Genomic DNA, 24,083 nt, shown 5'->3' on the forward strand with positions numbered 1-24,083 from the left:
TTCCTGAACCTTGCTCACTGCCAGCTGGGTGGACACTGCTGGGGTGGCTGCTCATTTCGTGTCTAAGCTCTAAGCTCTCGACAGGCTTGACTTCACAGAGGGGCTACACCCCTGAGGTCGCCCAGTGCCACCAAGGAACAGGGTCTCCGAGATGAGACAATACGCCCAGGTATGAGGCCAGTGAGTGGAGGAGCTGTACCCACACGAAGCAATGACCCCAGAGGCTGCACTTGTCACCGCCAGAGCATGCCACCCACTCCCCAGTGACGGCCGTTCTCTCAGTCTCAGCCCAGGGAGGCTGGGGACAGAACCCCTAGTGTGCACACACATTGTTCCACCCGCCCCACACCATTCCCTTTCCTCCAACAGAACGCCAGCACCTCGATTTCCCCTTGGGGAGGCACCCCCCTCACTCCCAGGCTGTGTGGCTCCCAGCATCAGGGTCCCCCGGGTCTGACCCTTGGCCACACAGATGGTGTCAGGGAGAGGCTGTGATCCCAGCTAGCCAGCAAGTCAGGTTCAGACTCATGGAGAGGGCCCTGCAGGGAACAGGTGGCCTGGAGCTGCTGAGGCCCGGGGTGCCCTGCCTGTGCCCCAGGAGACCCCAGCTGAGGATCAGGTGGGGGCAGGGCTGAGGGATGGAGGAAATCAGGTCTTGATGCTGTGGTGTGATCCCCTGGTGTGAGCAGCTGGCCCGTGGTCAAAGTGAAGCCCTTAAATGAAAGGTCAACGTCCTCTTTTTGCTTCTGTCATTTGCATCCCAAGCTCTAGGATGAGAGTCATCGCTTAGAATGTCCCCAGGTCACTAGCCCAGCGGCTCTCAACCTGGGCTGTCCATGCAAATCACCTGGGAGTTTCACAAACTCCCAGTGCCCAGGCCATGAAGCCCTAAATCGCTGGGGTGGGGACAGGCATTGGCATTTTAAAGCATTCCAGGGGGTTCCAATGTGCAGCCAGGCTTGAGAACCCCTGCGGGAGACACACCCCTTCCCTGGCGGCCCACAGTCCAAGAGAGGCAGCCCCAAGGTCACACATCTGATGACTCTGCTCAGGATGTGAGGTTTGAGGGGTACCCAGTTGGCTGGAAATAGAACTGGAGAAAGAGACTGGTGAGTTTTAAAATCCCACCAGATTAGGGACGCAGCAACCCCAGCATTGTCACTTCTCATTGTCTCCACTGATTTGTGCCCAAATAAGTGGCCAAAGAAGAGGAAGTCCTTCGGGAGGGGTTGGTGGAAATGCTTCAAAATTCAAGTTGCGGAATCTTTAGCCCCAGAGTCCTGGAAAAGCTCTTCGCGTCCAGGCAAGAAAGATGTCAGAATGAGATCTCGTCAGGGGATCCCTGGATGGTGACAAGGGGAGTGGGGGTGTCTCAAGGCCTTTCCACCGGCCTTTGACTCCCATAAAGGGAACGTGGCCACTCCCAGATAGGAGTGGCTCGTTTGTGATAAGGAGCATGAAAGTCCCAGACACCACACTTTTTTTTTTTTAATTTATTTTTTAAATTTATTGGGGTGACAGTTGTTAGTAAAATCACATAGATTTCAGGTATACAATTCTGTATTACATCATCTATAAATCCCATTGTGTGTTCACCACCCAGAGTCAGTTCTCCTTCCATCACCATAGATTTGATCCCCCTTACCCTCATCTCCCACCCCTCACCCGACACCACACTTTTCTTTTTAAAAACTGGCTTGATACAGAATTCCCGTACGATGAAATGCATTGATTTAATGAGCCTTGACAAAAGATAGCAGGTGGTAACTGTGACCACAATCATAACACACAGGACATTCTCACTGTCCCAAATGCCCTTTGATGCCCCTTTGCAATCAGTCTCCTCCACCGGCCCCCATCCCAGCAACCACCGACCTGCTTCCAGCCACTGCAGCTTTGCCTGTTCTAGAATTTCATATAACTGGACACATACAGTATGTAGCCTTTTGTATCTGGCTACTTTTACTTAGCACAATGCTTCTGAGATTCATTCATGTCACTGTGAATATCTGTCATTTGGTTCACTTTCGCTGAGCAGTGGTCACTGCACGGACCAACTACGATTTGTTGGTGCATTTACGCACGGACGATGTCTGGGTCATCTCAGTTTTGGACTGTTATGAAAGCAGTTGTTAGAACATTTGGAGACAAGTCTTTGTGTGAACGTAAGTTTTTATTTCTTTCATGGAAATGCCTAGGGACAGTATTAGTGGGTCGTACGAAGTCTGACAATTAAGCTCACGAACTTGTTGCAACGATGTTGGTAACCTTTTTTTCGGTATCAGGATTATTCATTATGAATTTGTACCAACTGGACAAACCATTAACCAAGTTTACTATTTGGAAGTGCTGAAAAGGCTGCGTGAAAAAAGTTAGACGACCTGAACTTTTCACCAACAATTCATGGCTCTTGCATCACGACAATGCACCAGCTCACACGGCACTGTCTGTGAGGGAGTTTTTAGCCAGTAAACAAATAACTGTATTGGAACACCCGCCCTACTCACCTGATCTGGCCCCCAGTGACTTCTTTCTTTACACGTAGAGAAAGGAAATATTGAAAGGAAGACATTTTGATGACATTCAGGGCATCAAGCGTAATATGACGACAGCTCTGATGGCCGTTCCAGAAAAAGAGTTCCAGAATTGCTTTGAAGGGTGGACTAGGCGCTGGTGTCGGTGCATAGCTTCCCAAGGGGAGGACTTGGAAGGTGACCATAGTGATAGTCAGCAGTGAGGTGTGTAGCACTTTTTCTAGGATGAGTTTATGGACTTAATTGTCTGACCTCATACGGCAAACGTATGGGACTTTTTAAGGAACTGTCAAACTGTTTTCCAAAGTGGAGGAACCATTCCACATTCCTACTCTGACCCTTCAGGTGGCTCTGGGTCCTCACCAGTTCTTGGTAGTGTCAGTTTTTCTGTATCCATGCTGGTGGGGATGCAGTGGCATCTCGTGGTAGTTTTAGTGACTAATGATGTTGAACATCTTTCCGTGTGCTTGTCGTTCGTACACTCTCTTTGGTGAAGTGTTTATTTAAACCTTACGCACATTTTTAGTTGGGTTGTTTGTCTCATTACTGAGTTGTATAAGCTCTTTATGGACTCTGGATACAAGTCCTTTAGCAGCTTGCCTTTTCATTTTTTAACAGTGTCTTCTGAAGAGGAATTTCGATAAAGCCCAACGCGTCATTCTTTTGGTCTCAGAGCTAAGAAACCTTTGCCTAACTCTGGGTCACAAAGACTTTCTCCTATGCGTTCTTCTAGGAGTTTTGTAGCTGCAGCTCTTACATGTAGGTCTACGATCTATTCTGAGTTAACTGTGGGTATGGTGGGGGACAAGGGTTTCATTAACTTCCATATAGAATAGAGTTGTCTCAACTCTATGGAAAGGACAGTCTTTTCCCCACTGAATTACCCTGGCACCTTTGTAAAAAAAATAAAAAATCAATTGACCACATATATATGGAATACATACATATTTCTGGAAACTTCTCTGTTCCATTGATTTACATGCCTGTTCTGATGCTAATACCACACGGTTTTGACTACCTAGAACCTTATACTAAGTCTGGAAGTCAGATAGTATAAGTCCTTCAATTTCCTCTTTCTCAAAACAGTCTTCCCGTCCATGAAGATAGCATGCTGTGCTCCATTTCTCTTCTTTGATTTCTATCATCAGTGTCATAGTTTCAGCATATCAATCTTGCACAAATGTTGTTTGATGTATACCTATTTCATGGTTTTTGGTATTGTTTTGGCTATTGTCAATGACACTGTGTTAAAAATTTCCATTTCCAATTGTTTACTGCAGCTATATAGAAATAAAATTAATTTCTGTATGCAGACTGTGCATTCTGCAGTTTCGCCAAACTCACCTGTTAGTTCTAGTGGTTATTTTTTGAAGATTTCTTAGGTTTTTCTACCCCTTCAATCTTGTCACTGGTAAATAAATACAGTCTTCCTCTTTCTCCTGTAAACTGAATGACTCCTTTGCTGCCTGACTGCACTGTCTGGGACGTCCAACAGGCTGCCTGGTGGCTAGAGTGCTGCCAGCAATGTCAGTTTCCTGGCTTGGTAACTGCTCTGTGGCTCCAGAAGACGCCATTACTGGAGAAAGCCGTGTGAAGGGAAGACAGCAGCCCGTACTGTCCAAGTCTCACGACTTCTCCGTGGCTTAAAATGATTTCAAAATAAAAATGCAAGTGGCGGGAAAAAAGTGGTGAGAGCAGATGTTCTCGCCTTGGTCCCGCTTTAGGAGGAAAACAGTCTTCCCACGTGACGTATGAGGTTAGCTCTAGGTTTTTCACAGACGCCCTTTATCACATTAAAGGGGTTCCTTCCATTCCTAGTTTGCTGAGCTTTTTGTTCAGTTGTTTCTAAATCACGAATGGGTGTCGGATTTTGTCAAATGCTTTTTTTGTTCTCTTTTGAGATTAATATATGGTTTTTCCTTTTTGGTCTGTTAAGATGGTGAGTTATACTGGTTTCAGAAGATCAAACCAACCTTGTATTCCTGGAATAAACCATACTTCGTCGTGAAGCATTTTCATTTTTATGTATGGCTGGATTCAACTGCCTAAATTTTTGCTAAGGGCTTTTGCATCTGTGTTCATGAGGGATACTGGTCTGTATTTTTCTTTTCTTGTAGTATATTTGTCTGGTTTTGGTACCAGGGTAGCAATGCCCTCATAAACTGAGTTGGGAAGTGTTCCCCTCTCCCCAAATCATGGAAGGTTTTGTGTTGCCTTGGTATTATTTCTTCCTTAAATGTTTGGCACAATTCACCAATAAAGCCATTTGGGCTTAGAATTTTCTTTGTGTGAAGAATTTTATTTGTGCTTTTAAAATCTTTTAACAATTTCATTAAGGTATAATTTACCTTGAAATTGATCTGCTTAAAGTGCACAAGAAGACAGGATTAACATTTGGAAAGAAATTAATCTCCCCCCCACCCTAGTTCCGAGATGACTTTGGGTTTCCTTTTGCTAGTGAACTGCATGCTGGGCACACGAGAGTGCCAAGCAGGTGCGAGTCACTCCTGTGTGAGTCAGTGTGTCATGACTTCTCACAGAGGCAGTCAAGAATGGACTTTTCAGGTCCTTGAGACTTCATTTGCAGTCCTCCTCCCGTTCCTGCCTCTGGCCTCTCCCTCCCCGCCCTCCTGGAACTGTTCTTACGAGGACTGAGGATGAAGGACCGCTAGGAACACCATGTCCTGCCTGTGGTGGGCTCGGCCCACGGCCACTCTCCAGGCCTTCTGACATGACCTCCCTGCAGGATCCGATGGTTGATTCTCCTCCCGCCAGAGTCAGGTTCCCAGCACGGAACAGATGGCTCTAAACTAATTTGAGTAAAGTGCTGTTTATAAGGTGTGGCCTTGGAGTGTGACCACTGCTAGGCCAGAAGGGACGAGGGCAGGGAGCAGTAACCAGAACCCACGCAGAGGGAGCTGCTGCCTAGTGAGTGAGGGCTCCCAGCTCACCCGCCTCTCTCCTGCCTCCCAGGCTGTTGGTGAGATTCACTCACTCAGGTCAGTCTCTGGGAACACAAAGCAGGGCAGGGAGGGAGGGGGTGGGTCTGCAGGGACAAAGGGAAGATGAGGGCACACCACTGGCCTTTGTGACACCGAACTCTCCTGGTCTCCTCTACCTCTGACAGCCATTTCTCCTCCAGCTTGGGCCTCTCTTCCTTCTTTTTTTTCTTTTTAATTTTTATTGGGGAATATTGGGGAACAGTGTGTTTTTCTAGGCCCCATCAGCTCCAAGTCAAGTCATTGTTTTCAATCTAGTTGTGGAGGGCACAGCTCACTGGCCCATGTGGGAATCAAACCAGTGACCTGGGCGTGCGCTCCAAACAACTGAGCCAACTGGCTGCCCCAGGCCTCTCTTCTTTACCAGCACCTCCCTCCCGGTGTCCCTGAGGCTTCATTTTGGGACTTCTAGGACTCTGCATGTCCTTTCAATGATCTGTGATCTGCGATGCTTCAGCGCACTCTAGACCTCACACCGGCTGTTACAAGTACCTGCCCGTGGGTGAGCGGCCCCACCAGAATGGGTGGGCACGCACCAAGTGTTGGTAATTTTCTAAGACCGTTAGATGTGTGAAATCATTCACAGTTCACCACAGCTCTATGATTACCTCCCTTTCACAGATGAGGACATCGCTGCACAGAGAAGTCAGATAATCTGGCCAAGGTCACACAGCCAGGAAGGGCCAGAGCCAGGACTGGCACCTGGGAGTCACTTCAGAGCCTAAGCTCTTAACCACTACAACCAAGAAAGCATTGCAGGGCATCTGGATGATCGGGTCCCAGAAAGGCTCCCCGCTCTGAGAAGGTGCCCGTCCCATGAGTGCCGCGGCTCTCACACATCCTGTCCCAACAGCTCTCCTTGCGAGACCCAACAGGGCACAGCACACCTTTCAGTGAGCAGTGTAGTAATCACCTCTCGTGTGTGAGTGTGTGTGTGTCCCCAGCAAGGGGCCAATGCAGACAAGGGACAAAGATGACTCAATCACAGACCCCCTGGCACTTTATTGTTTACAAAACAATGGCTCCAGGAGGAAGAAACACAATCGTTATGCTTACAGCAGCGAATACTGAGGGGAAAAGGCTAGCTTGAAAATCAACGTTAATGCTGCAGGAAGGTCTCCACTTGGTGACATCCCGAGTCCTCCAGGCTTCCCCATCTCGTCTCTGTATTTTAAAATCACACAGCCCTAACGTCACTGCCATTTATCAAGGAGGAGGTCAGGCGCCCAGCCAGGCCGAGTCGGATGAGACAGTCCAGGGGGTGGCAAGCTCTAGAGAAATGTGTCACATTCCATCGCTCGTTTCCGTTCTCTCACCATTTGTTTCACAACAGAAGGAACAGATGCCTGGTGTCAAGAACCGGGACCCTTACTGCGTTCCCTCCTGGTGGCTGATTCAAGCTTCAAAGTAGGAAAGTCTGTGAGACAGAGGTTCACACAGTAACAGCCAGAGCTCAAAAGATGGCCCTTCCTGGGCCATCACGGTGCCCCACGTTCTCCTGAGGGGTGAGGTAGCTTCTGGACGAGGCACCCTCTTCAGCTTTGGTCCTGGCTGACCTCTGTCCCCAGCCTCTGCCTTTACCCTGCAGCATCGAGGAGAGACCACAGGGACTAAAACAAGCCCAAGTTTGTGTGAAGTTTTCACGGAGAGGAGGCTGCGAAACTGCCACGAGGAAGAGGAGACGCAAGGGCCAGGGCCAGAGAGCGCAGGGTCAGGCCGGCCTCGGCCACGACTGCCAGAGTGAAGACGCCCCAGCGGCCGGGCCCAGGGGAGGCGTGTGGGAGCCTAGGGTCCCAGCCCGTCAGGAAAAAAAATCCAAGTCATTCATGAAAGCTTTAAAGGCATGACAGCTTCTGTTGCTAGAAAAAGGCAATTACAAATGTTTAAAAACTCGCCTTACCAATTGTAACTGCTTCATTACGATTTCCTCCGCGGCTGGGGATGAATTCATTAACTGTGGAACTTTGCTCTGTGTGATTAACATTTGGCGATTCCCTTTTATGAGAACGGAAGTTGCCGTAATTAAAATAAGTTCATCATTAAAACTTCAAAGTGCTACGCAGCCACAGCGTTTTCCTGCGGGGAGGAAACGGCATCCGCCGCACGACATCGCGATCGTTTGCTGTGGGCTTTGGGATCCACGTCCTGCAGCGTTTTGGGCAGACGCGTTCCCAGAGGCCTGCCCGCGCTGCACAGCCCTGGAACACCCTGCAGTGTAAACAGGCTCTTTCCAAAGACCTGGAGGGGTGGCCGTAATGCCCGAGGTTCAGGAGGAAGAAAAGGGGTGGCCTGGGAGCTCCTGAGGGGCAGGTCCACTTTGGACTCACTGTTGTGTTCCCAGAGGGAGCACGGTGCTCGACACGTAGCAGGACCTCAGGAAATATTTATTGAACAAAAGGAAAGAAAAGAAAGGGAGGTCAGATGGAAGGGCACGGCTGATTTAGACAGGACGGGCCCAGGACGATGGCCGCAATGATCAGCTGCGACCAGCAGATGGCAGCGCAGAGAAGGCCCCTGAGGGCTGACAAATCCTGTCTGGCTGATGACAGGCCTGGGCCTGGCCTCCCGACTCTGGAGACAGCTCTAGACCCCAGCTGCGCCTCAGTCCCAGGAAGAAAAAGGGCAAAACAAAACACCACAGCAAAGTGCAGTCCTCCGGTTTTCATACAATTTGAGTCCTGATGCAGCTTAAGACCATCCACCCCTCGGCCTCACTCAATGTCTTCATTTTTCGTTTAAATAAACTCTATTCCTTCGTACTTCACATTTCCGATCTTGGTCTCTGGCAGAAGGAAGCGTCCGTCAAGCGTGAAGGCCATGATGTAGGTGGCGATCTGGCCGCCGTCCTCCTCAGACTTGAGGGCCACGAGGATCTGGTCGTCGGTGTTGGGGATGAACTTGAAGGAGGAGAAGCCATGCGTGGGGACGACGTCCCCGATGCGGCTGGTGGACACATCGCCGAAGTCCTGGGCAGCGCTCAGGAGCAGGTTGGTGCCCTTGTGTTCATCCTCCTTCTCGCTGTAGCGCTCGTGGCTGGCCCGGCGCGGCAGGAAGAACCACCGCTGCAGCGTGTCGCTCCAGCAGGCGGACTCGTGAATGAGGTAGCCTGGGGACACACGACAGACCCCAGGTCAGTGCTGTCCGGGGCCCTGCCCCTCCCGTGACAGGGTGTGCGGGACCCTCAACGGCAGGGCGCTGACAGCGAGCGGGACCGGCACCGCCTGGGACGGTGGCCTCTCTCCCAGTGTGCGCTTCGGTGCTGCAGCCGTGTGCGGTGTGAGGGCCGTGGGGGGCAGCAGCGTCACCACCCGCCTTTCCTTAGGCTGCCTTCGTGCTCCCTGGAGGACTCTCCACCCATTTTTGTTCTCGGGATCCAGAGTAACAAAGACCGACAGAGGCTGCAGTCCCCACACCCCATCTGCCCGACCGAGCTTCCCAGAGCTGCTGAGAAGCCACAGCCACGCGGTGTCTGTACCCCCACTTCCTTGGTGCTGACCACAGGGCACCGGGAGCGCCCAGGGGAAGCGAACGAGACGGCAAGCAAGCTGATTTGTGATGAAGAGGTCGGGGCGGGTGGGAGGAGCTGCCTGGAGGCTGAAAAGGCAGCACCACTGCTTTCCCATTTCCAGGTGGAAAATGAGGCCTGCCTGGGTCCTGTCTTGTCCCCCACGCCTGGAGCAACACCCCATCACAAACCACACTGCCTCTCGGGAGGTGAGGGCAAGAACCCGCCCAGTCCACCGAGCCTCCAGTGGTCAAGTGCCAGGCCCCAGGTCCCAAGGGCCAGGGGGACAGCCAGAACAGCTGGCCTGGGGCTGCAGTGTGCGCAGCAGGGGGCCATTTGGCAAGTGAGTGAGAAATGAAAGAGAAAAAGCTCATCTGCCCCCAGAATCCACCGGCCCGAGGGGGCAGCCATCAGAGCTGAAATCAAGCACACAGAGAGCACAGCGACAGGGCTCTTACCTGGCGGCTGGATCCCCGCTGCAGCCCGCAGGGCGTTGTAGCTGGACACCCAGTTCTCGTGGCGCACGCTGCCCTTGAAGCCCACCACCTTCACCCACTCGGGGTTCTCGTTCAGCACCTCCCCGGCCGTGGTGGTCCACTCCTTGCCCAGGCCGCCCACATACAGATGCTCGTCCTTCACAGCCATCCACTCGGCTTTGAAGCCTGGGGACAAGGACAGGAGAGGGGCGTGACTGAGATGCCGCTGCTCGCCTGGCTCCTGTAGGGTCTGGCAGCCCTGGGCGTCCGCGGTCACTGAGCTGGACTTCACTGGAGGCAGTGACCAGAGAGTGGGGACAGGACAGCCTGGCTTGAGCTGTGTTCCTGGAGGGCCTGTAATCGGACACCTTTCCTTGGAACCTACCCAAGAGTTGGGGGGGGCAGATGGGCACCTGCCCTCCCACCTGTGTCTTCCCTGCTCCCTCGCTCCCTCCCCTCCAGGAATGACGTCTGTTGTTGGCAACTTGATGCAGGAACTGTCTGCCGGGACATCCCTGTTAAACTAATACTGGCGCCTCACTTCCCTGCCGCTGTCAATCTCCTCTGCCCCCCAAGCTCCCCGCTACTCCAGGCTCCTCCTTCCAACTTCGGCAGCCGCACTGGAGATGAGCTTTCTGGAAGGTTTGGATCGGCAGTGAGCGCACGCTCCTTGCCGGTGCCTAACGCATTCTGTCACTTGCTCGTTTGAAGGCTCTGGGCCCCGGGGGCCACCTCTCAGTCTGCCTGGCAAAGAGCAGAGCCACGAGTCACGGCCAACGTTGAGTGGGGTCACGGCTGCTCACACAGACCCTCCTTCTGCTGGGTTTTCAGAAAGGAGGGCTGGGCAGTAGGGGGGATGTACCTTTTTAATAAAGTCTTAGTTCAAAAGCAGAGCGACCTGACACCATGGCTTTACAGGTAAAGCGCCTGGAGGGTGTGGTCCCAGGTGCTCTTAAGATACCTTTTAAGACATAAAAAGGGCCGCGTTCCCAGAGGCGTTGAGAACAGCACGGCACAGAGTCCGAAAACCCGTCCTGGGAAGGGCCCCTTCTTGGAAGTCCTCCAGCAACCAGCTCACACTTCTAGAAAGTGCTTTGGTCTGAGGCCCCGTAAGGCTGTGCTCCCGGGTGGTGGGGAGAAGCCGGTGGGGACAAGCTCTCCCCAACGTTCCCCCTCTCCTTCTAGACTTGTGAATGCTCTACCCGCGGCAGGTGCAGACAAAGCCAACGCCAGGCAGCCCGGAGCCCGGGAGATGGCCGAGCCGACTCACCTTTGCCCACGGTCCCGTCGCCGTCGGACAGGATCACCCAGGGCACGGTCTTGCTGCCTTCAATCTGGTACACAACCCCTGTCCGGTCGTCCACGGAGTAGAGCTTCCCGTTGAAGACGACCAGGTCAGACAGCTCCATGCCCCGCCCCTTTTCCGCCAGGTGGGACTCCAGCACGTCATGGCCCTTGTCCCACTCCACGGCCACCTGGTCCCCACTGTTGGACAGGGTCAGATAGCCCTTCTTCAGGTAGCTGAACCAGGTGTTTTCCTCTTGGGCCCTGGACCCCGTGTCCAGGTCAGCAATCAGTGCGATTCGGTACCGGGTCCCGCCCGGCGTCCTCTGGGGGGCCGACAGGGGGTAGGTGTCATTGTACCGGTCAGCAGGCGCCTTGCTGAGCCTCCAGTTGTGGGCGTTGGGCGGGGGCGGCCTGCCTGGGGCCGGACGGTGGGAGTAGAGCAGCCAGAGGACGGCAGCGCCCACGAATGACGACAGGATGACCTTCCAGCGGGGACGGAAGCGGGGGTCCGCGGCCTTGGTCATGGACGCCAGCACCGGAAGGCCCCCCACACTTATCCGGAGGGAGTTCATAGACTCATTCCATTCCAGGGGGTCGGAGGGCTGGACGGGCATCAGACTGAAGGGCTGGCGGGACCTGCACACCCAGGCAGGGAGGACAGAGGTCAGCGACCTGGGAAACCCCGACGCGTCCCCATGATCGGGGGCTCGGCCCGAAGGCTGCCTCACCCAGAACAAACAGCACTGCCACGGCTCCGCGCCGTCGTGCCTTCCTTGGCCTAATTAAGCCCGACTCGAGCAGCATCTTTGCTTACTCACTCAGCAAGATGGGAAGTCTTTCCAAAGCAAATGATTCCCTCTCCTCTGTCCTGGCTGTCAAGATAGGAAGCTCAGCGCGAGAAACACGCTCCGTGTAAGCTGCTGCTGTGCAGTCTCAGCAAAGAGGCGAGCAGGGGCATGGGGAGGGGGGAGGGGGTGGGCGCGAGGGAGAACAGTGGGCACAGAGCTGCATTTTTATCAAATGTCCCCTCCTTTGAGCAGTGCTCCCTGACGGCTCTGCTCCTGACAGCACCCTCCTCTCCTCCTTAGCATCTGTCACTGCCCACCGTCATGTCACACAGCCACCAGTTTGTTCATTTGTGTTCCAGCTCCTAGGACACTCGCTCTTTCCTTCCTCCTGGCTCAGGTTTCTGTAATATTCACGTGCACGTATATTGCGGCACCTGTCCCTTGGCACCTTCCTGTTCATGCAAATGACTGAGGGACCAGAGTCTGAAGGCATCAGCTCCAAAGCACAGCTGGGCTCACCTGGGGCCTAGCTGGCCTCAGCCCTGGGCTGGCCCCCGGGCACAGCCTCGTTGGGTGGCAGCCATCAGGAACTGTGGCTCTTCACGCCCTGCCCCTGCTCATGTCCCCAGCACAGACCATGGCAGCTCAGCATGGCCATGGTGGCACCAGGCCAGCAATGTCTGTGGCTGGGGCAGCCTCCAAGTTGGGAGTAGAATCAGCAGAGCGTCAGCCCGGCTGTGGCTCTTGGTGTCTGTCCTTCAGCTGTAAATCAGTAAGTCCCAGCCTCAGAAACTCCCCTCGCAGGACCACTGGGCACTTCTGTCTCCTCTCCCGGAATAACCAAGGTGGGCGTCAGGGCAAGCGCTCCTCGCTGCCAGGCGGGGACGCGGAGGCTCCATTCCACCCCGGGACCCCCACACGCAGACTGCCATGCACTGGCTCTGAGGATGGCAAGCCCGGCAAGGGTCTCCGGGAAGCCGGCACTCTGCTCTCTTGCTTTAGGGCAGATTCTTAGGTGTTGGCCACAGGCTCTGGTGCACAAATGCGGCCTCTGAGGACCAGCGAGGCATGTGGGGCCCGTGCCTGGAGTGAGCCGTGCAGGGCTCCCTCCTCCCAGGGAAGTGGCTCCCACTTGGCCAGAGCTGGTCGCTGAGGACTCCGTGCCGGGAGACAGTGCCAGCCTGGCCACCGCCGCCCAGCGTCATTGCAGCCCTGTCGCCACTGAGCTCTCAATTCTACATCTCACCTTCTGTTCAAAACTCTGCCTGGATTTCTAACACGCGTTCTAGACATAGTATTTCAACCTGAGGTCATACTCCCCTCTCTCCTCAAACCCGCAGGACAATGGTGGTGACGGGGACCAGCACATCCGCAGTTGCCCAGATCCAAACCTTCACGGCAATGCCAGGAGATCTACATTCCTGTAGGAACGTCACCCGTGGAGTCGAGCACCAGTTACGAACCATCACCAGCTCGACACCCCGAGGCACGGCCCTGGCCTCCCTGCACAGCACCAACCCCAGCAGCAGGCCCTGTCCGATCGGCTGGCCACCTCCTCCCCGTCGGCTCCTGTCTGCTTCCACGGCCCCTTCTCACCCGAACCACACAGAGGGCCTCCCTTTCCCCTCTCCCTGCAGTCGTGACACCTGCTACTCAAGAGAGCCCACCCGGCCGTGTCACCACGTGCTCTCATGGCCCCGCTCTAAGAAGAAGCTCTCGCACTAACATGGCCCTGCCCAGACCTCCCCACTCTCCCACAAGCCCACTTCTCTCTTGGGCTACTGCGGCCCTTGTCCACTCCAGGCAGGACTCACTGCCCCCCGCCTGAACACTCAGCTCAGGCTCTTCCCATGGCTGCTCCTCAGACAGACTGCCCCCCGCCCCGCCTGACTGCGTTCCCTAAAGATTTCCACGCTGCCTGAGCGCACGGGCAGCAGCTGGCCCACTCCAGCTCACACTCCTGCCTGATGGCTGGACAAACAGTAGAAACTCAGGATATGTTTGCTGAAAGAATGAAAACTACACCCACTTCCTCAACAGCCCCTCAACTCCGTCCCTGGGCCCCACCTTCAGTACACGGGACCCAGCCCCAAGGTCAAGCTACCCAGCTGTCAGAGCTGCAGGCGCAGTGGACACATGCTGCCAACGTAGACCGGTGTCACCATGGTGACGTGTCACCCTCACTGCCCCGACTCCCTCTGACACTGCGTCACGACCGTACCATCATAGGAATTCTTGTCACATCCCCCGGCAGCCGACTCAGGGTGGAGCCCGCACGCCCAGGCCTCCGGTCACCAGGCTGCCCACGTCCGTCCAGGGGGAAGGGAAGGGCCCTCCTGCTGCTCGGGGCCAGTTCAGCCCCACGTCCCCTTTGGTTCCTTCTTCAGGGCACACACGAGTCCACATCTCCCACCTGAGTCACCGTCAGTTCTCCAGATGACACTCTCAGGTCAGTAACTAATGTGGATGAGTGGTGAATCCTTGAATCTGGGACGACAGAACCCCGACACCTCTGTGCTCCCCCACCCCCACCGTCCCTCCTGGACGCTCAGTGCCACGTGCTGCCCGTTTCCCGGAGATGACCGGCGGACAGGCACATCCCTCGGGGTATCTATCCCACTGCATGTCCCAGCGGCAGGTTCAGGTGAGACACCTGGTGATGCTCTTTGCCGGTCTCCCTCCCCGGCTGGCTCCTCCCCTGCCGCCCACCTCTTCTCCTTAATCAACCCCAAGGTGACCGTGGACTCCGGGGCAGAACCCCTAGTGAGGTCCCCACACCTTCAAGCCTGAGCATTTCCCCCAAATTCCAGGCCAGCACGTGCAGCCCCCAAGAACCCTGAACATGTTCCCTCGGGAACTTACTGACCTGGCTGAGGGCACCCCGCCCCCCACCCCGCCCCCCACCCTCAGGAGTCACCCTGAGCAGCAGTCTCATCTCTTCCCATCCCAGCAGGTGTCAGGTCCCCTTACATGGCCACATCCCAGCTCTGGATATGGGTCCCACCCCCACGGCCTCTGCCTTGCTCCCTGCTCACCCTGGCCTCCTGCTGACCCAGACCTCCCAGTGAGCTCTGCCACTTATCAGCTGTGTGACCACAGATAAGTGACCTCGCATCTCTGGGCCTCAGTTTCTTTACGTGTGAAGTTCGGATAGAACAGTGCCGACTTCCCAGAGTTATTAGCCATAAATGGACAACCCGGCGCTGACCACCCGCTCCTGTCTGCCTGTCGCCCTCCTCACCTTACTGGCACCTCTGCCCACGTGTGTGGAGGGCCCGGCTTTACAAGTCAAGTCGACGGGAAGTGGCTGGCCCACTCATGCAAGTGCCGGGCAGAGGCACGGCTGCAGGGTCAAGGGCTGTGCAGCTTGCAAACCTGTCTGCCCCTCCACCCACGGCAGAAAGTGTGCCGATGCCTGGGCTATACCCTCTTGCATCCATCTTCCATACACCCAACAGAATGACTTTTCTAAGAAGTGAGTCTGGATTAAAATACTTTACTAGATCCCGGTATCTTCCTGCTAAAGGAAACTCCTCAGCAGGCAGAGAAAGCCTCACTTCCTCCCACGGGCTCCCTGCCCCCTGATCCCCATGCAGAACGCAATGCAGGGCCATTTCCAAGTCCACACACCAAACCCCTGCCTGTGGTGCTGCCCACCTGGATGCTCATCTCCTGACCACAGGGAACCATCTAGAAGACCCTGGCTGTACCAAGGTAAGTCATGCTTCCACTGTCCCTCACCCCCCCCACCCTGTAGGTAGTGAAGTGCCCCCTCCCTCACTAGTATGCTCTCTCCCTCCAGTAGAAGGCCAACAGGGGCCCCAAAGTTACCAAGGCCTGATCCCCGAACCTGTGAACGCCCCATATATGGCAATGGAGACTTTGCAGAGGTGACTAAGGACCTTGAGATGGGAGATGATCGGGTGGCCCTAAATGCCGTCCCAAGTGTCCTTATAAGAAGGAGGCAGAGGGCCATTGGACAACCACACAAGAGGAAAAGGCCAGGTGGCCGTGGAGACAGAGATTGGTGTGATGTGGCCACAGCCAAGAAATGCGGGGACCACAGAAGTTGGAGGAGGCAAAGAACGGATCCTCCCCGAGGCTTCAGGGGGAGCATGGCCCCCGGACACCTTCATTTCAGCCCAGCGACACTGGTATCGAAGCTGTGAGAGAATAAATGTGTGTTGCTTTCGGCCGCCACGTTTGTGGTGACTTGGAACAGCAGCCCTGGACACAAACACTGTCCTTTGTGCCGCCTCTATGGGGACATGGCTCTGGGACAGCACAGACCAGAGCAGCGGCCGCAACCATCTGCTTCCTGGGGGCTCTGAGCTCCTGCGGGGAAGGGCTCTGCTCCATCAGGTTGGTTCCCCAGGACTAAGGGAGGGGCAGAACGCCCAGGGCAGGTCACCTTTCGTTAAATAAGAGGACGATGACTTTGGTGACAGCAGAGCCCTGTCTGCCTTCCAGAAAATCCCTGTAGCGTCACCTCCACATTGACTTCCCGCTGGGGGAGCCCAGCCTGGGTCTTCACCCCTCGGGTAGCATCGCAAGGAGTTACTTTCATTTTGTAGAAAAGTTTCCAGTCAGATGCCTCTTCGTGTGCTCTCTACGCCCCCACGCCGGCTCTTTCCCGAAAGCTGATGGCAAGCTGCCTGTGTTGTCTTGCGGGAGGCCTGGTGCAGAGCGAGAGCTTGCACTTTTATTAAAAATAAATAAATAAAAAATCGCCAGCCATGCACCCCAACAGAAATAAGCCAGTGAGGTGAGAGAGAAATGGACAAAGCCATGCCCTCTCGGAAGCAGGGCCCACGCTGCCATCTCTCCCTGCCCACACTCCTCAGAGCTCTAAGCAGTTGAAATGCTTCACTGTGACAAGTTTGTCAGCCCCACCATCTGCAGCATAATGGGCTGGTTTTATGTCACCAGGAAAATTAGGACCCAGTCGCTACAGTAAAAGTCACAGGTTCTTTGGCTGGCTGGGCTCACCTGTTCAGGTTCTCTCCAGGCTCAGAGCCCCCAGGAGGCCGCACCCCTGCTGACTTCCTTTTTCTGGAGCCAGCAGCCAGCCACAGGAAAGGGCAACACGCCTGAAGAGAGTTAACCATGAGGAGGGACAACCACCCACAAGGCCCCAGCCCCAGTCCCCCACCCCCTTTCAGGCTGGTCTCAAGAATGGCTCCCTGACACTCATGCATTTCCGGTTTCCTGTGCAACAGGCCTGAACTAGTGTCAGTGTAAGGGCTGTGTCTGTGGCTCCCCAGGGTACCCCCCGACTCCAGGGGGGCAGCACGGTCTTGGTATACACCCAGGGAGTAGAGTGAGCAGCCCCTCCACTTGCGGCCAAGAATCAGGGCAGGCTCAGACACCTCCACCTTCACCTTCACCCTCAGGCTGGCCTCCGCACCCGACACAAGGCTTAGATTCAGCTCACAGCCAAGAGGGTCACGTCTCCCGTTTCCTGGAGGAGTGGCCCGGACAGGTGGCAGAACAAACAGGTTTAAGGCAGCTACCTGAGCAAAACTCTGACCTTTCAGGATCCAGGGAGGGCCAGAAGCACAGTTCAGCTCGGAGATAAGGTGGCCCGCTCCCAGATCCCTGCCTCAGGGACGCGGCAGCCACTGTCCTCCCCAGGCCCTGGGTTCTGCAGAGTGGCTGCCTCTCCTTCCCCACCACGGACTCTGAACAGTCCTAAAGAGCCATCAGACTGTAGGCAGGAGTCCCCAGTCTGCCCACCGGCAAAGTGCACTTTCTGGTTGGAAAGTAGAGTGACACGCACTGACCTTCAGACTCCTTACAGGCAAGACAGACGCCAAGGGCCTCACACCAGCGCTGACAGCGTCTAAACCAAGCTCTCTGGATCCTCCCTTCGCCCGCCTGCCCCTTACTCAGCCCCTTACGTGACAGGCATTCACGACTGCTCACCGAATCAAGTTAAATACAGTTCAGGTGACTTCTTTTTCCGTCCTTTGTTTCTGTTTTAAGTCAGCCGCCCAAGCAGTGTGTAAGTTTTCTCCTGCTGCTGTAACATCAACGCAGGCTGCGCAGCTTAAACACCACACACTTACTTTACAGATGCAGGACGGAAGTCAGACGTGGGTCTCACTGGGCCAAAATCAAGGGCTGGTCCTTTCAGAGGCTTGAAGGGAGGACCCGTCTCCTGGCCGTTTCCAGTTGCTAGCAGCTGCCCTCAGCCCCCGACTTGTGGCCCCTTCCTCCACCTTCAAAGCCAGCAATGTTGCATCTCCCAGGGCCTTTCTGCCATCACTCCCTCTGATGCTCTCCGGACCCCCTTCCACTGTTAGGGCCCTGTAGTCACATTGGGCCCACCTGGCTAATCCAGGATGAGCCCCCTATTTTAAGGTCGGGTGATAAGCACCTGGAATTCCATGTGCTCCCTTAGCCCCCCTTTGACAGATAATACATTCGCAGGTCCCGGGGTCAGGGTGTGGACCTCTGGGTGTGTGGATGGGCATTATTCTGCCGGCCACAAGGAGACGGAGAACCTGCAGCTTTTCCCGGGGCCAGAACGACTCACACGCAGCTCTGCCTCGGGCTGGGAGGCACAGCCACAGCCTGCACTTCATCCTTACACCACCACCACCGTGTGTGCATGGTTTGGACCGTCGTCAGACTTGGCGGACTCTCGGAAAAAAGCTGCCCTCCCAGTTGAAAGTGCCCTCGTCCTAAACAAAACTATGCATCTTGGCCTTGTTTTTCGGAGAGCCTGAAATAAGCGTATGTGATAATCCCAAGATCGGCCCACGTCAGGGTTGCTCCCACAGACAGTGGACGTACCTGCCTGAGCCCACCTGCTCTCCCGCGTGCCTCAGCGCTGGGCTACCAGGCACAGTGGCCAGCGAGCCATTCTAGACGGGCTCCAACCTCACGCTCACTCCCACACTGTCATGCGCCCTCACTGCACCTGGTCAGGCCCCACGTGCACACGGCCCTGCCTCACTTCCCACGGCATGGTCCCTGGCTGGGCAGGGATGGCAGAGCACTCTGCTTGGGAACCGGAACTGTGACTTCCATTTAATGGCAGCGCTATTACAGATAAATGAGTGGGATTCAGAAGAAATGCAGACAAAAACAGAAAAACGAACATTTTCCCAAACAGATTTTGCTAATATAATATCAGGACTTTGTCTTGGTCTGATGAAAAGGAAAATCAACATAAAAGTGCTAAACAATTAATAGAAAAAATTTTAAATTCCCTTAACGTTGGTAATTAATAAGAACTTTCCAGAAATCTCCATAGTCCAGAGTGTTACTGGAAGGAAAATAATTTTTTCTTTCAGTCTCCTGGGTACCACTCCACAAACGTCTGTACAATACGGAAATGTCTTCCTTGTCATAATACTGATCCAGTTCAGGACTCTGGACCATATTCCCCGATCTGAGATATTCTGTTTTTGAAAGAGAAAACACTAGAGCATTTATACACCCACCCTATACAGTTGCCATGACGACTGCCACACTGCTGCCAGGAAAGTCCTGAGACTCAGATGAAAGGGGCCGTGTGTATTTGTGGGCGTCCACAAGCGCTCACCTCAAAGGCCCCCTTCAGGGGGTGGGGATGAACACCCCCCAGAGCAAGACCTGCCCCCCACCCGGCACCCTGGTGTCTCCTCACTGCTCGGGGCTTGGAAGTCATGGCAGATTAGGTGCAGCTGGACTGGCGGGTAAAAGTTTCCTCAAGTACCAGCAGCCTAAACCAACGCCTTCACTGCGTTGCTGTGGGCTATGAAAATACGGCGTGAACCACATTTAGGGGAAGAAAGGAGACTTTCAGCTAATGGAAGGTATCGAAGGACCCGATTTTTACAGCTGGGGGATCACAAGGTGACAGTGGTCCCTACACCCTTGGAAATATGCGATTTCCTCCACCACCGGGCGAGGCAGCATCACCTTTGTGGTCAGGTTCATTTGGACACGAAAGAGTAAGACCCAGAATCCTCTGTCCCAGCCCACTGTGGCGGCCTTGTGACAGTGCCCGACTGAATCCACACAGGACTGGACACCCCTGCACGTCCAGAGGGGAGAAGGCTGGCCTGTTAACGTGCCTCTCAGCAGGGCACTCGGGGCTGAAAAGAAGGTCACTGAGGCCGGCAGGGATGGCCACCAGGAGGCCACCCCTGCTCTGGAAGAGGCCCCACTGAGCCCCCAGGCTCAGGCTGCACTGCTGCGGCTGAGGCCTGTGGGCTGGGGCTGGGGGCTGGACGGCTGGGGGCTGGGGGCTGGACGGCTGGGGCTGGGGGCTGGGGGCTGGGGCTGGGGCTGGGGGCTGGACTACGCTCTGCAGCCCAGCGCAGGGAGATCTAACTCAACCAGCGCCTCAAGGGAGAGGAATGAGAGGCTGAGCACCTGCCTCCTTTCCATGGACCTGCCTGTGACTATGCTTTTGTCACGTTTTGGCCCTTACACCCAAGTGCCAGCAAGATTCAGGTGACACCAGCAGATGTGTGTTCCCAAAGTTTCGCTTTGTCGAAAACGTGGTAGGAACAGCTGTCAAGCACACACCCCGAAGCAGGAATGAGAAGTGGGGCTGATGTGCTACTAAGAGACAGGGGTTTCCTGAGGGACACAGGTGCTCAGGAGAAAGCGGGGCCTGGCACACGGAGGACCGATGGCAGGTGCTAACGCCTGCCAAACCTAGGGACACAGAGGGCACCAAGGGACACAGAGGGCACCAAGGGACACAGAGGGCACGGGCAACGCGCCAAGGATGGCGAGGAGGTGGTGATCCCCGGGGACAGAAGGATCCAGACCAGACGGGGGAGCGGAGGGAAGGGGAGGGCGGCCAGTTTGAGCGCAAAGGGAGGAAAGTGGGCTGCGCTGGGGGAAGGAGGGCACGGCCTGGGTGGGGCGGGGACGGCGGGCTTGCTGCAGGGGTGACCCGGTGCCAGGCAGGCGGCGGCTCCCTCCCCACGCGGGGACCCTGCACAGGTCGGAGAGCGGTACCGAGAGCAGAGCGGGGCGCTCGTCAGACGGCGCAGGGGCCTTCAAGTCACAGAAAGTCCTACCGGTCAGAGGGTAGGTGTCGCCCACCCGTCAGCAGAAGGGGACAGTTTCTCAGAGTCAGAGGGAGGCGTCACCCCAGTTTGAGGGGACAGCCGACCTGTGGGTCAAGGGGCCCCAACAGACCAGACAGGGAGGGAGCCTGCGGGGTCAGGGGGCGGCGGCAGGCGCTGGGGAAGGCCGGTCGCGAGGGAGAGCGCGGGCGGCGGCAGGCGCAGCCTTCACTCACCCGGTGCGGGCTGGTTCGGGGTCCCGCGGAAGCTGGGGCCTCGCTGCGGGAAGGGCCGGGACCGAGCGGGCGGCCGACTTCCGCCCGGCGCGCTCGTCCCGCCTCCGGGCAACACGCTCCCGGCAGCCTCTGCTCTGCGGCTGCGCGCCGGCCGCGTGCAGGGAGCTACTGGGAGTTGTAGTTTTTGATGCTCAGCGAGCTGGGCCTGGGGAAGGACCGGAGGGAGGGCCGTCAGCGCTCCCCACCCGCAGGCCCCTTCCACCGCGTTATTCAGGAACGTCGGCCGAGCAGACATGGGAGCGGGGCGGAGGTGAAGGCTACGGGGAGGGGCGTTATCATTCCTCGAGCTGAGACTGTAAGACCCCTTGCCTGGTCCCCTGGGCCTTCGTGGTCTTCCCGAGGCGTAGAGGCACGGAACCATTTCTGCCACCCTCATTCTCAGAGCCCTTCCCCTTGGCTCTTCTAACCGCCTACGTCTGAACGTAGATCAGTTTCCAAAACAAAGATCAGTGCACAGCTGTACAGGCAGGAGCGGCCTGGGCTTGGGCCCCCCTAGCTTGCAATCAACAAACCCCTTTCCAAACATGGGTCTCTAATTCATCCCGTTTCTCCAGCCCCCTTCCCAGCCCCCTGAGCTATTTGAACGGACTATGTTAAAAGGCATCCCGGCCCCTCACCCCCAAGTCCTGTAATGATGCTCATTTTAGAAATCCTGGAAGGAAAAAAGGCCATATAGCAGTGGAGCGTCACACAGGGGCATGGCGAGGGGGTGCGTCAGTGCTCCCCATCTGCGCCTTCAGCCTCTGCACGCACACATGCCCTGGTCTCTCAACAGCCTTCCATCAACAGATGCACAAGAGAAATTTCAAATTATATAAATGGTGAGCAGTGAAAGATAACCCTCCCTCCATACCCCGTCTGCATTCCCTCCCCAGAGGTAACCATTATTACTAGTTTCTTGGGGTCATTCTTACAGATATTTTGTGACACACAGACGAATCATAGCACATATATTAAGTTACTTTTAAACCTAATGGAAATGTGCTAAACACAAGGCTCTGCGCTTTTGAGGGGGAGGGGAGAAAAAAACCTTTCTTGAATTCATTTATATTTTCCATCATGCTAAACTGTGTCCCAACCATATACCATATATTACTACCATGTTTCCCCGAAAATGAGACTGGGTCTTATATTACTTTTTGCTTCAAAACACGCATTAGGGCTTATGTTCAGGGGCTGTCATCCTGAAAAATCATGCTAGGGCTTATTTTTGGGGAAACACGGTATAATTATTTTAAATTATTCAAATCTTTTTTTTACTAAGATATCTACTTTTAGATATGGCTCCCAACTTAAAAATAAAACATTAATCTTGTTATCTTGAAAGCTCTCTAGGTTCTCCTTCCTGTTCCCAACTTCCTCCCACCTCAAGAGATAAACACAACCTTGAATGTTGTGTTAATCATTCTTGTGCTTTATTTTGTAATTTTAGCAAATAGGTTTGTATCCCTAAACTATGTGTGTGTGTGTGTGTATATATATATATATATATATATATATATATATATATATACTTTTACAAAAATGAAATAGACCTGTTGCAATGGGTGAGCAATCCCATCGCCCCACAAGTATTATCAGGTGTATTAATTTTACCAATCTGAGAGCATGAAATGTCTTCTCCTTGCCTGATTACTGAGAAGTTGTGTATCTTTCTCAGATTTTTTTGATATATATCTATATCTATCTATCTCTCTCTCTCTCTCTTCTTCTTCTGCTGCACATGCCCCAACATCTCGGTGCTGTTTTTAGAAAAGAATCCATCCTTTCCCCATTGATGTATGTGCAGTGCCAGTTTTGCCATAGATCAAGTCTCCATGGACATGTGGCTGTTTGGGGATTTCTGTTACTGTATGGGTGTAATATTTCATATCTGCTCAATACCACTGTCCTCATTATCACCTCTTTATACTAAGCCTTCATAGGGTGCAGGACTATTGCCCTCCCCACCCCCACAGCAGCCCACATGCCCCTACCTTTTGGGATGTTGAATGGAGTTGCTTTGAATCTGTAGATTGAGTGGCAGAGAACTGAGATGTTTATGATATTGAGTCTTCTACCCAAGAACATGGTGGCCTTTCCATTTACGTAGGGGTTTTTCAGTAAGGTTTGTAGTTATTCACTTCACAGAATAGCTTGTCCCATAGCATTCTACAGAGAGTTGCTTCATTCTCCACAGAGCAGCGTGTGGCCTTCCAGTCTGTGGATGGGATGTCATTCACTTTACCAGGCCCCGGTGACGTCCTTTTGGGATATCTGTGATCTTTTTACATTACAGCGATGCTACTTATTTGGGCACAACTATGAAGATCTATGTAGGATCCCCAGAATAAATATTATCCTCAGAAGAAATATTACTATATCAAAGAGTGTTTGCATCCTCTAGTGAGTAGACAGACTTCCGCAGAGGTTGTGCCGTGAAATTGCACTCCTTATGGTCAGTGACTCAACGGACACCTACCACTAGGTTTTCCTTCAGTTTTCATTCTCTTTGTCTTCTTCGCATCACTGGAGACTTCACCATGGCCTTCTGCAGGAAATTCTCTCCTCCTTTGGTCTCTGGGCTGTGCATAAACAACGAAAAATTCTTCACTTGAATCATTCATTCATGGGTTGAGTTACTCAATGTACTCATTCATTCATTTCAAAGTCGAGTGCTTAGAATTATGCAGTCCACCAGGGGGCCCTCCCATTTTATTAAAACATTGCCTAACGGTCTGTCTATGCCAATCTCTGAAAGTTCCCAAAAGGAATTCTCAAAATAGGGATGGAAATGTTGAGAGATGGAGAAACTGAGGCATGGGGCATGACATGGCATCGTTAGAGTCAGAAAGCACAGAAATGGTCAAAGCAAGACTGCACGTGTATTTTTTTTTTAATCCCTGACTGCCTGTCTTTGCATCGAGTGCAGAGGGGACTTCCATGAATGGTTTCCCCTCCTTAGAGGGGTCTCCTGCATGTGTGAGGAGCATGAGGCAGCAGACCCGCCTGCTCTGTCCTTGTAGCTGCCAGTCCTGATCCCCACCTGCCCGAGTCTTCTCGACCACGGGCACTGCCATCTAGGAGCAATGAGCGTGGGCCAGAGGCCAGGGAAGCTGGATCTGGCTGCCAAGTTTCCATCTCGGCTCCTTCCCCGAATCTCCACGGAGACTCTCCCACCCCCACCCCTTGGCAGTGAGACCCT

At 54.3% G+C, this 24,083-nt stretch overlaps 1 protein-coding gene across 1 annotated transcript; it reads right to left on the reverse strand.

Moving 5' to 3' along the window:
- Positions 1 to 4,372: 4,372 nt before the first annotated feature.
- CANT1 (calcium activated nucleotidase 1) lies at positions 4,373 to 21,312 on the reverse strand. The gene is made up of 4 exons (XM_019735598.2): positions 20,840 to 21,312; positions 10,785 to 11,437; positions 9,497 to 9,700; positions 4,373 to 8,639 (listed from the first exon to the last, which is right to left on the reverse strand). The coding sequence occupies exons 2-4, from the start codon at positions 11,413 to 11,415 to the stop codon at positions 8,269 to 8,271; spliced, it is 1,206 nt and encodes a 401-aa protein (XP_019591157.2). The 5' UTR covers positions 11,416 to 11,437; positions 20,840 to 21,312; the 3' UTR covers positions 4,373 to 8,268.
- Between the last annotated feature and the right edge of the window lie 2,771 nt (positions 21,313 to 24,083).

This window comes from Rhinolophus sinicus, linkage group LG15 (genome assembly GCF_036562045.2).
Source record: "Rhinolophus sinicus isolate RSC01 linkage group LG15, ASM3656204v1, whole genome shotgun sequence".
In the NCBI taxonomy this organism is placed as follows: domain Eukaryota; kingdom Metazoa; phylum Chordata; class Mammalia; order Chiroptera; family Rhinolophidae; genus Rhinolophus; species Rhinolophus sinicus.

Bases quoted from the DNA above. Each gene is read 5' to 3' on its own strand.
- CANT1 (XM_019735598.2), bottom strand. From the start codon at position 11,415: ATGCCCGTCCAGCCCTCCGACCCCCTGGAATGGAATGAGTCTATGAAC. The intron at 9,701-10,784 runs GTGAGTCGGCTC...CCTTGTCCCCAG, and splicing joins CGACGGGACCGTGGGCAAAG to GCTTCAAAGCCGAGTGGATG. The intron at 8,640-9,496 runs GTAAGAGCCCTG...GTGTGTCCCCAG, and splicing joins AGCGGGGATCCAGCCGCCAG to GCTACCTCATTCACGAGTCC.